At 30.4% G+C, this 12,935-nt stretch overlaps 1 protein-coding gene across 1 annotated transcript; it reads right to left on the reverse strand.

Annotated features, from left to right (window-relative positions):
* Positions 1–3,333: 3,333 nt before the first annotated feature.
* LOC125866151 (bifunctional 3-dehydroquinate dehydratase/shikimate dehydrogenase, chloroplastic-like) lies at positions 3,334–12,712 on the reverse strand. The gene is made up of 9 exons (XM_049546456.1): positions 12,199–12,712; positions 7,857–7,962; positions 7,437–7,652; positions 6,974–7,314; positions 6,787–6,850; positions 4,279–4,387; positions 3,890–4,188; positions 3,639–3,801; positions 3,334–3,539 (listed from the first exon to the last, which is right to left on the reverse strand). The coding sequence occupies exons 1-9, from the start codon at positions 12,411–12,413 to the stop codon at positions 3,496–3,498; spliced, it is 1,557 nt and encodes a 518-aa protein (XP_049402413.1). The 5' UTR covers positions 12,414–12,712; the 3' UTR covers positions 3,334–3,495.
* Positions 12,713–12,935: the final 223 nt, after the last annotated feature.

Here is a 12,935-nt window from a genome sequence, read left to right on the forward strand (position 1 = left end):
CAGTTTATCAAAATCCTCTTTTCAATAAGCCTTGGCCATTGAATAGAACACATCACTTAGTGTGTTTTTGCTTTTCTTGAAGTTTGAACAAATATTTTTCCAAAAGTGCCATATGCATGCAAAATGAGGAACATTTAGAAAAACAATACTTACACTCTTCATTATGCTTTTATTTCTATAAGATACAACACAAATATTTTTCCTCTCACCAAAAGCACTTTTTTAACTGCTGGAAGAATAATGTCCATGAACAATCATTTTTCCTGTCCACCACTCCATAAGTTAATGGCAATATGCCTTCTACTCTTAAATAGCGCATAGGTTTGTTAATTTCTAGATATACACCTACCCATATATAAAGTATCAAATACAATAAATCATTGTTATGAGAGAAAAAATTATAAATTATAATCTAGTAATCATACTTGTCCCATCCAGTTTACTTGTTGATACAAAAGATGTGCACCATCAACAACAACTACAAGTCTACATAAGTCAAACCCCCTCATTAATGGCCTTAATGCAATGAACAGATACATGAATTCATTTTTATCCGACTTATGCATCCTTATATAAGAATTTGGATGCACAGTTTCCTACATATATATGTATCTAGGCAATTCTCTATATCCAGCGGCAGGTTTTCCCTTTATCATCTCTAGTGCATGCTCCTTAGCACACCATGCTTGTTGGTTTGAAATATCAATCCCATAGAGTTTTCGAATATCATCAATTACATCATTTGGAGTATGAATTATTTTATGATTTAACAGTTTACACGTCGTCACAACACTAATAAATTCGACAGTAGCTTGATCCTTTGTTAATATCTCATCCCTTAATGGACAGGTATGCTCACTATTGAAGTACCTCACTTTGAATATATTCGATTTTTTCCTAACAGATGCCTTCAATCTCCAAGAACAGTCATTCGATAAACACAATAATACATAGCTGCAATTTTTTCATATACATTAAGAAAATGGATAATTGATACATTAAAACAACATATTCTTTACACAATGATACATTAGTGAAAAAAAATCATATACTGATACATTAACATATTAAAAAGAATTTCAAATGTATCTGATACGTTATAGTAATATTACACTTTCTCACAGATACAAAAATACATTAAACAGTAAATATACATCAAATCATTATTGTACCAATTTGAATACAATAATGTATCATGGTTATTACATGCATATTTAAATTCAAAGATCCAAAAAAAAACGAGTGTCACATGTTTCTGATATTTTATACTAACAATACAGTAACTCACACATCTGATACCTCAAAATATATACGTCAAACGTTTAATGTATCAACCTTATAGCTAGTAATGTATGACCAAAATACAAATTCTGCAGATTACTTATCAAGACAAAGCTACTCAGACTGAGAACGAAAATACAATGGAAGAGATACTCAAAGCCATAACTACACTTTGTATAAAAGTGGACAGTATGGACAACGAGATACAAAAGCTAAAGACTAATGAAGATAACTTTTTTCACTCGCATCTGATTCTATTATATAACTAAATTTTTTGTTTTCATCTGGAAAGTATAGTTTAGGTAAGTTTTTACATAATAATTTTACCTTTTGTATTTGTATTTGGTCTTTTTTATCAAACTGATATTCTATATCTTTCTTTAATTTTTGTTGTAATGATTTTAAATTCTCTGCTAATTTTGGTATGTATTCTCTTATTTGATTTACTAGTCCTAAGAATGATTGTAATTTCTTTTTTGTGTCTAGTTGTTCATTTGAGTTAATTATTTTTTGTACTATGTGTGTTTGCATTTTTATTCTGTTTTTATCAATTTGTATTCCTAAGAATTCTATTTGATTTTTCATTATATCAATACCTTTTGCTATCAGATCTTTTAACTCGAAAGTTGAAGCCATGTTTTATTTTATATTTTGCCATTACAGCTACTAGAGTGGTTTTATCCTTGTACAATTGATTCACCTTAACGTCCGTACTATGTGTATCAGATATGTAATTTGTTTCTTCCAATTCTAATATATAACACGAATCACCATTTTTTTATTCCACCAAGTTAAGAGCGTATGCGTCCTTTTCAGCACCTTCAACATAGATAATTGCACCAGTCGACACATCAAAATTTTGTATCTCGCCAACATCCTTATCAGTTGTATCAACACAAAGGGGATACATACCATATCCAACCTCACGTTTCTTCTCCTCTACTTACGGCTTTAACCCCCATATCATTTATAATAATCAGTGGAGATGATTTTCCTTCTACAATGTATCAGATAGCAATATTTTTTCTATATTCATTAATGTTAAACTCAACTGCAATAGCTAAAACCAGATTCATGAAAAAAATATTTTCACCAACCACTATCTCATCACTGTTGTATCTTTCATATCTAACCCCACTATCCCATAATCTTGAATGTCTCAACAAAATTGAGATATTCATTATGTATCTGATCAAACTTACAACAAAAAATTCAAATGTCACTCGAAATTTTCTTCGCTCAAACAGGACCAAGAAGAACAGGATTTGGAATTTTGATTTTTGAATGAATTTGTTATTTTAGGAATCACGTTTCTATGATTGACAGTAACGCTGAAACGGAATAGCATGAATTAGGGGATTTAATTTAGAATTTCAGTTTTGTTTTCCTTTTTAAGCGCAACAACAAAATATATATAAAGTATCAATATTAATGTATCCGAACTAGAAATCATGTATCCGACTGTTTAGCTTTTTCAGGGATTATTGTAATTTGAAAAAAAAATAGGGATAGGATGTAATTTCATCTTAACACTATGGGATTCCTATAATTTATTTTTTAACTAGATAGTCCAAAGGTATAGGACTGTAATTTAACGCATGATTATTTTATTTTATTAAATTAATTTTTTTAATTTCTTTTAAAAATCACTTTACTTTACTTAATAACGCATAAAATGATTAAACAATTCTTGTTATTGAAAAAGTTGATCAATTTTTAAATATTTATTTTAATATCACAAGTTAAAAATGGAAGATCTGTAGACTGTAGATGGTTTATGTTGTTGATTTTGGTAGTGGTGAAAGAAGAAGGGATAGTGTAATGAATTAAAATGTTGTTTTGACTGAAATGGATGAGTTTAATGGGAGATAAAACAAATTTGAGATGATTTTATGATATTAAGAACAAGGGCATAATATAATGGAGATCGATTTTAAACTTTTTTTCAATACAGAGTAGATAGGTAAATAATGATCCTTTTCCTTTATTTATTTATTTGAAATATATTCAGGGAAACATAGCAATAACTTGCAGAAATAAAAATTAAGATGGTTTGTTTAAAATGAGTCGCTGTAATCAAAATTTTGCATGAATTACAACAATATTTTCAGTTTGATATCCAAGAAAATACTAAGATTTTGTGTCATGAATAAAAATATGTAATTTTTGCCAGCCTTGTTGGCGTTTCACAAATTTAATTGAAATTGTTGATGATTAGAATTTTGACATAACGATCTCACGCATGAATTCTTCTGGTGCTGCAAACATAAAATATAAGTTATGAATTCATTTGACAGGTAAATCAAACTGCAGGAAATAGTCCAAATGGCTGTGAATGCAATACGTAAAGGCATTACCTTTACTTCCCGTGAAAAGATTGAACTGTCCAATAGCCTGTCTAAGAAACATTTCAACTCCACTTACAATGACTGCTCCAGCAGCCTCCGCGTCTTCCAGTAGAGTAGTCTTTCGTGGCGTATATACAGCATCAAACACCACTACATAATCCTTTAAACTTCCCTACAAATAACCATCAACTTACTTATTTTGTGTTTGTGAATGATAATATATATAAAGCGCGGCACCAGAGTTGAAATGTTTGAGATACCTCAGGCAGAGGTATCCTATCTTTATTTGGATGCATTCCTATAGGTGTTGCATTCGCAAGGATTGCACCTTTCTCTGGCTGAAAAGAAGCTAATTTTTCATATGGCAGAGCTTCACCACAAACTGCGGCAGCAAGAGCCTTTGCTCTATCAAAATCAATGTCAAAAATCACAATTCGAGCTCCCCTGCTCTTGGCTCCGAATGCCAGAGCTCTTCCTGCACCTCCAGCACCCACCAGCACAAACATTTTCCTAGCGAGTGAACAAGGAAGAAAAGCTGCTCCATTTGTAGGGCCATTTACTATGAAGATGCACCAGTTTAACCTTGAATTAGATAAGTGACAAGCTAAAACACAACACACTGAACAAAATGGTCTAATAACTGTTATACCTTTCAAAGCATCCTCAATGGCTGTTATAGAAGCTTCACAATCTGTATTATAACCAATTAACTTCCCATCGCAAGGCCTCCGTATGATAGTATTTACAGCCCCTATGGACTAATGGAACATCACAAAGGTAAATTAGGTTGAGAAAGCAAAAACTTGATGTAACTCATTATTGTGCTTGACATATCAAAAAAGTCTCTTGACATGAACGCGAAACTATTTTTTTTTTTAAGTAAGCTTTGAACTGTGATTGAACTGTGAGAGAAATCCTGGAAAAAAAAGTCAAAAAGATCTCTCTAGCCGGTTCCTTCTCATGCAAACCCTAAGCTAGTCGAAACTGTAACAAACATATTTTTGAGCTGTGAGGAGTTCCTCGATCTCTGAATTTACATTCAAGATCATATAGCGTTTTGATGATTGACAATCTATGGATACAAAAGAACAAAGACTCCGGACAGACAATCCTACAAGTATGTATGTCTCTGTCCCACACAATCGTCTAGACACTCATTGTGGAAAAAATGGACACTTAGAAGATACGTGCACAGCCAGATTCGGAGCAATCGAAAGAAACATGCAATATCTTGAGCAAAGAAGTGATCCAGACAAAAGGAGAAGGGAACAAGTCCCTCAGATTAGGATAACTACCAGACAAGCAGACCTAGCAGTGAAAAAAAGCATTGGTAGTTGTGGAAAACTTGTTTAATAATGATAAGGATGATGAAGGTAGAGACAACAACCAATTCTTTTTAGACAAAGAAAAATAATCATAAAAAATTGTTGCATTAATAGCTGACTCTGACTCAGAGACTAACGACAACATTGACAAGGTTCAGCTCCAGAGCTCAAGGATAAGATTCACACATGCCTAGAGATAGTGACTTTTACTGTTATTTAGTGCCTTCCAAGAAATTGATAAATGATGTTGATGATCTAAAGAACCAGGTTCTTACACTAGAAAAGGAGAAGACGGGATTAAAACTTGAAGATCCTATAGCTGCACCCACTAAAGAAAAGGTTTGTAGTGAAGAACTCAAGAAGAACTGGGTGCTCAAAAAGAAGTTAAAACAAGACAGAAATAAGTTGAAAAAGGCACTCAAATGGACCAGGTACTCGAGCATGCTGACATCTTTATATGAGAAGCACAACAATTATAGAAGAAAGAATCCCACTCCCAGAAGATGAAGATAAGAAGACCATCAGATGAAGAAATGTCACAGGTATATGATAGAAGAAACAGGTTCTGAGGTGAATCAGAACCAAAGAACCTGGTTCTCTGACGGTCTGGGCACAAATTAAGAAGAGTTAGCACCAATATGGTTCTACAATTGTCAAAGATCCAGACAAGATGAGAATGAAGAAAAGTTGCAGAAGATAAGGGCCAATATCCATTCAGACAGATGGCTATAGATTTATAGCATGAATTTCTTGATAACAATGATGAAGGAACTGGTTCTCTAATCAGGAACAAAGCTCCTTCCCAGCTTGCATTCAAGCATATGTAAATCAAAGGTATGCCTTTTAAAATATCCTTCTTCCTATGGCGATTTTGTGAATTCAAAATCCCTACAGATGATCAATTGTGGTGAATGAGCATTGCAGTTGTGTCTAGGTGTTGGTGTTGTAGACAGACACAACAGTGTTTCCGACAGGTACATTTGCTAAAGAACTATGGAAGTTTCAAATGTCTTGGGTCTACAATCCAAGGTAATGGGAAAATTGATTAGGATGTAACACAGTGTATTGTTGCAGGGTGGATGAAATAGAGGGTCGCACCCGGAGTCTTGTATGATAAGAAGGTTCCACCAAGACTTAAAGGTAAGTTCTACTAAGTGGTGGTTAGATCAACTATGTTATATGAGTCGGAGTGTTGGCCAATCAAGAACTCCTATGTTCAGACGTTGAAAATCGCAAATATGAGAATGCTAAGATAAATGTATAGACATACCAGGAGAGAGAGAATTAGAAACGAGGATATGTGAGACAAGGTGGGAGTGTCCCTGGTAAAGACAAGATGAGGAAGGCGTGGCTAAGGTGGGTCATACATGTGAAGAGAAGGCGCACAGATGCCCCATTACTGAAAGAGAATAATTTTGGGGAACTTTGTATGAAGTATCTTTGTGCAATAACAAGTAAAAGCCTATCCAGTTTACCCCTTACCTTCCATAGAGAGACACTGCTGACAGCTCATATACAATGAACACACAAGGAAATTGATCTGTCCTTTTGTTTTCACATTACTTAAATTTCTGATAATTCCTCAAGAGCCTTCTATGATTAAACTCAAACTAGAATATGTGTTCTTATCATGAGTCCATAATGAAGAAATATGTCAGTCTTTGCTGCAGTTGAATTTTCTCAAGTGTCATTACTGATATATAAGTTACGCTATAGTGCTTCACCCCCAAAACAAGATCATCGGGATATCAAAGTCCAGATACATCAACCATTTTGTTCCATATTCCATAAATGAATTAAAGATACAGTTGAAAGTAGAGTCGCATACGAACCTCAGCCAATGGATCGACTTCATCACAAAAGCTCACCACTGCTTCCTTGTATGGAATCCCAACACTAGAGTTCATAATAGTAGGAACATGTAAGGACTCTATGTCCAAGATCTCTTGACTAAAATTCAACAATAAGTGTGGTAATTTTCTTAGAAACTGATAGCTTAATTACCAGTGCATGACATACCTGAAACCAGCAAAGTCGGGACTTGAGTAGACCCTAAAGAACTCCTTAAGATCATCCACAAACATTGGAACATAAATTCCATTGTACCCCACATGTCTAAACGTAGGATTATGCAAAATAGGTCCTTTACTATGACCCACTGGTTTAGAAATGAGCCCAAAAACTTTAGTATCATTATCCATAAAATCAATTCCGTAGGCTTGTCTAAGGCTGGCAAGAGAAGGCAGACCAGGCACTGCATTACCATCAAGAGATCCATATAATAGGACACTACCGAATTTTGGGCCCAACAGCTGACTTATGAGACCTCTTTCCCCAACAGAGTAGGCAATAAGCGGCACCTGCAGGCAGCAAACAATGAAGATAAGCAAACACTTTTTCCTTCTTTCCTTTTATTCTATGCGGATAAGCAGACAGTTCCCATATCATTTTCGTTTTATGCAGTATGAATGAGAATTCATACCTGGCAATGTGAAAGCAAGTGAAACGTTTTCTCTAGTTCTGTAATGTCATTTGCATTTGTAACAATTTTGAGGATATCTGCCCCAGTAGATTGCATGGATGCAACAATTTGGCTGAGGTCTTCTTTTGAGGTGACATTGTCCACGAAGCATGATGTAATTAGTTTACAACCACTACTCCAACTCGACTTTTCATTTTTTGCAAAGTCACTAGCTATCTGAACAGCAATAGAATGAGTTAGAAGTCGGTAGTTTGGCAAAATTAGGAAAATGAAATGTGGCAGTTAAGATAGTTGCTACCATTATGAATCTGGAAAGACAAGACATACAAGAGAAGGAGTTGGCATAATTACATACAAAATGACAGTTACTTTACTCATATTAATGCTCAACCACTGACATTACATGAGTATAAATAGTACCTTGAGGTCCAACTCAACATAATCAGCTCCCAATTCTTTAGCCAACCCAAGGACTTCCAACTGCTTGTGGGCATCACCTTCAAAGTCATTTCCTTCCCATATTGGCCTGAACATCAACATACATAATCACTTGTTAATGACCCGCCCCACTTGATCAACATACATAATCACTTGTTAATGACCCGCCCCGCTTGATCCTACGTGCTAAAATATAATATCTTTATTTTTACGTAATCAAGAGTATTACATAATTATTTTTTCTTTAGTTAAAAGATAAATTAATAAAAATATTGTTTATCTATAAAATAACTAATTTCTAAAAGAATGTGCCAAAATTAAAAAACCACTTACGTTTTTGGAATTGAGAGAGTATTTTAGATAAATAAATTACTTTACGTCTTGTGCTCACAATTCACAAATAAATCCAAAAACTCCTAGTGACTTTTAAAATTTTAGTTTTAAATAAAAAATTCATTTCAATAAATTTTATTGAAAAAATTAATTAAATGATGTGAAAAGAATTCATAATTAAGTGAGTATTTGAGATATGAGATATCATCTCAAATACTCACTTAATTATGAATTCTTTTCACATTTCCCATCCATTAGAATATAATATAATTGTTCACTATTGACTTGACATGTCCCTTTAGAAACAATAGATAATAAGGTAATATTGCTATTTTATCTTTTGACTTTATTAAATTTAATGTTTTGACAAATGTGTTAGATGATAAATAGTATTTAATAGCAAGGGTAAAATAAACACAAAAAGTAAATTATCTCTTAATTTTCTAAACTGAACAAATATTATTGGACAATTATTTTTAATATAGTAAACAACTATTATTGGACGGGAATATATATATATATATAAAAGAAAAAATTGAGAAAGAAAGGGAAAAGTAAAAGAAAGTAGAAGAGGAGAAAAATTAATTTTCCTTTATTTGGTTTGAGAGGAAATGGATACGGAAACATAATCTCCACTTTGTTTCATTCTCATTTAAGATGCTTCGTCCCAACAAAAGCTTTCCTTTGTTAAAAATGAGAATTCCCACAAATCTCCCTATTTTTGGTGCTCTCTAATTTTTTATTCTCAAAATTGATGCTCCTTAATTTTATTTTTTTTAAAGCTTTAAATAATAATATAAAAAATAGTTGAAAATATCTCTAATTGTAAATAAAATAAAAAATTATAAATCAAAAATAAAAATTCACAAAACATAAGTTCAGCTAAAGTTATGCCACAAGCATAAATTTAATTACATAAGTTATACTCTAGGATATAAAATTCAATGACACACATATGTCCCAAGATAAAAGAAATTATATCAAAGCTATGAGTTATGTTTGAAGATAAAAGAAATTAGGTTCAAGATATAAGTTTAGTAGCTCAAGTTATATTCAAGTCATAAGTTATATGACAAGTTATACAACATGACATTAGTTATGTCTCAAGATAAAAGTTCTCTTAAAAGTCTTTTCTTGCAAATTAGATACTATGAAATTTATGCCCAAGGCAAATATTTTCTAAAGAAAATTATCTAAGAGAAATTAGGTCATAACTAAGGATAATTTGGCTCATAATTTTTTATTAAATGCACAGTAAGAACAAAAGTTAAAAATTATTAATTTAAGGGATAAAATTTGAAGACCACTCAGAAATAGAGGAAGGTCACGCAAAAACATGTTGTAAATACTCCATCCATTTTATTTGGCTTGGTCTGTTTTGACATGATTTCAAATTGGTGATTTAAAATTGTGAATTTGAAATCAAATGATTTAAAATTAAAGTTTTATTTGAATATGTAATAATTTAATAGAAGTAATATAATTCTTTCATGTGGTATGAACAATCTATTTATGGCGAGCATGAATTATCTTTTTGTATAAAATAATCTCAATTTAATTGAACACAAAAAATTTAAAAAGTAAACAAAAGATCTTTAAATATTATAATATTAAACTAAAAATACTCATATCCTACCTTTTGGTTTAAAAATATCCTTCACCTTTGTTTTTGATTCAAAGATACCCTTCATTCCACCTTTTGGTCTAAAAATACTCTCAATCCAAATCTAATTGAATTGAATTATCTTACTAATTAGTTAATTCTATTATTTGTAAAAATAATTCATTATATTCAAATTCTTAATATTAGCTCATTCGAAAATATTTATGTCTAATGTAAAATAAAATAAAAAATTTATTGTGTAAAATAGTCATTTCTAATAGATTTGGGATATTCTTGCCCCTTTTCCCTATTATTTAATATAATCCTTCCACATGGTATGGACAATCTCTTCACGTCGAGCATGAATCAATTTTTTTTACAAAATAATCTTAGTTTAACTGAACACATAATTTTTAAAAAGTAAAAAAAAAAAAGATTTTTGAACATTATAATATCAAACTAAAAACATGTATAATGCATCAAAACATTACCCCCTCTGTCCAACAATAGTTGTTCACTATTGACTTGGCATACCCCTTAAGAAATAATAAATTATAGGAGTAATATTACTATATTATGAAAATTGTGTTAGATAATAAATAAGTATTTAATAACAAGGATAAAATAGACACCAAAGTTAAATTATCTCTTGATTTTCTAAATTTGACAAGTATTATTGGACAACTACTTTTAATATAGTGGACAATTATTATTGAACGGGAAAAGTATTTAATTTTATGATTTAAAACCTATTAGGTGGATGTTGAAATTTAAAAGTAACCAAAATCAAAAGTTGGTTCATTTATTTGGACATGTTAAAATAAAATGAATAAATGACATTATTCTTTTCTAATCATCGAATTTTTAACAAACTTGGTTCTATAAGTGCCAATTGTTTTGAAAATAGGGGAGAAGTTATAAAGTAGAAAATTTAACTCTTGTCAATAAAGTAAAATAAAATTACAGACAATTAATTAACTAAACTATTAAAATATTCCTCCACCTGTAGATATGCTTTCAAAACAGTTTTATTTTTATTTATAATCAGATATTGTCCAAATAATAAATAAATGAATTTCTCCGTAAAAATGACAAATTTCAAATACTCTCTCCTGACCCCTTAAGTTAATTTGATTAATTTTAAAAATTATATTAAATTATATTAATTTAATATTTTATATTAAAAAATTTAAATATTCAAAATTAAATAAAAAATATTATAATTTTTAATTTTTTAAATATCAATATAATAAAAAAAATTATTATAAAATATTAATCAAAATTTTTATCGTTTAATTCTAAAAAAAATAAAATTATAACAACTAAAAGGGTATGAGGGAGTAATATGATTTATGTTTGAAAGTTGGGCGTGGACTTTTCTAATGAATATTTCTGACAACTGACATTAACATTTCAGTACTTTATTTTATTTTTTTCCAACAAATTCTTAATTTGAGCGGAAATTGTGGCCCCTCCCCAAAATAATTAAAAAAGAATATTATTTTGCTTATTTAAAAATACTTTAACTTTTTTTATAAAGAATTTACTCTAAAAGGAAATACTATTAAACCATACAAATATTTATTTATTTACTTTTTAAATATCTAGTCAAATCGAATCGACAAATAAAAAAAATTGATTTGTGGATTGGTTTGATATTAAAAGAAAAAAGTCACACCAAACTCAAATTAAACCGATATAATATATATAATTTTATTTTATAAATAAAAATTATTAATTATAATCCAATTTGTTAATATATTTTTAATTAATTTATAAAGTTTTGAATGTTTAAATATATTATTTCAAATTTGAAATTATAAATTTTTGTAAATATTTTATTTTATATTCAGATTAGAAGTTATTATCTTATACTCCCTCCGTCCCTATTTAGTTGTCCACTTTAGAAATGACACACATATTAAGGCAACAATGATTAGCATAGTGAAGTTACAATTTTGCTCTTATTAATTATGATTCCAAAATAAATTTATTCAAGATAACTAATCAATGTTGGGGGAAGTTTAAATTTTCAAGAAGCTTAAATGAGGGTATAATAGGAAATTTTTTTTTGTCCTCTCCTGATTTGTCAAAATAGACAAGTAAATAGGGACATCTAAAAGAGGAAATATGAACAAGTAAATAGGGACGGAGGGAGTAGTTCTTCATATTCAAACTTAACAATCTACTTTGTAAATATGTTTTTTTTTTGCATTCATTTTGACTACAGCCTTTAAAATCTTATAAATTTAACGTAATGAATAATATTTCAATAAAATATTTTATACACAAATAAATGAATTTTATCGTCTTTTCAAAAAGAGTTCTGTTTATTTAATGTTTTTAAAGTTTCAATTATCACAAAGATAAACTGACAAAAAAAAATACCTGTAAACAATGAGAATAGGTAGTGGCTTATTTTTGAAGAGAAGTTGAAGATGTTTGTGGGGATGGAAATTGTGGATAGCATGAAGCCTAATCTCAACACAATCTGCACCTTGTGATTTTGCCTCAACCATATCATCAATTAATTGATCCACTGATGTCGACATTAATGGAGCACAAACCATGGCGGAATTCTTCAACAATCCAACACTACCCATTTTTTCCCCGTAATCAACAAAAATAGACTAGTTTTTATATGCAAAATTGAAACATAATCCACTTTTAGGGATTTATAGAAATAATTTATATTTGGGAAATATATTTGTTGTTGAGTAGGTTGGTGAAAGATAGGTAATAGATTTAAATAATGGGGGTTGGAGAATCTTGTTTGGAATGGAACCCAACAACTTTGAAAACTAAAGATAAGAATGACAAAATTTGAATCCTTTGCATACTGCGCCATTCCGTAGAAATAGTAGGTGGCTTGCTGCCTCATTGCTGACTATACCATTAATTTCTAAATAATTACTTTATTTTTAACTATTTGAATTATTATAAAATTATTATTTTTATTCATTTTTCGGCTTTCAAATGTCTCTGACGTCAATCTCTTACACTCTATTTGGATCATTGTTATCTATTATTTCATAATGTACTGTATTGTATTGTACTCTATTGTATTGTATTGTATGGTAGATACAATGTTTGGCTAGACTGTATTATTTGTTGTTGTTTAATAA

Source organism: Solanum stenotomum, chromosome 5 (genome assembly GCF_019186545.1).
Source record: "Solanum stenotomum isolate F172 chromosome 5, ASM1918654v1, whole genome shotgun sequence".
NCBI lineage: Eukaryota > Viridiplantae > Streptophyta > Magnoliopsida > Solanales > Solanaceae > Solanum > Solanum stenotomum.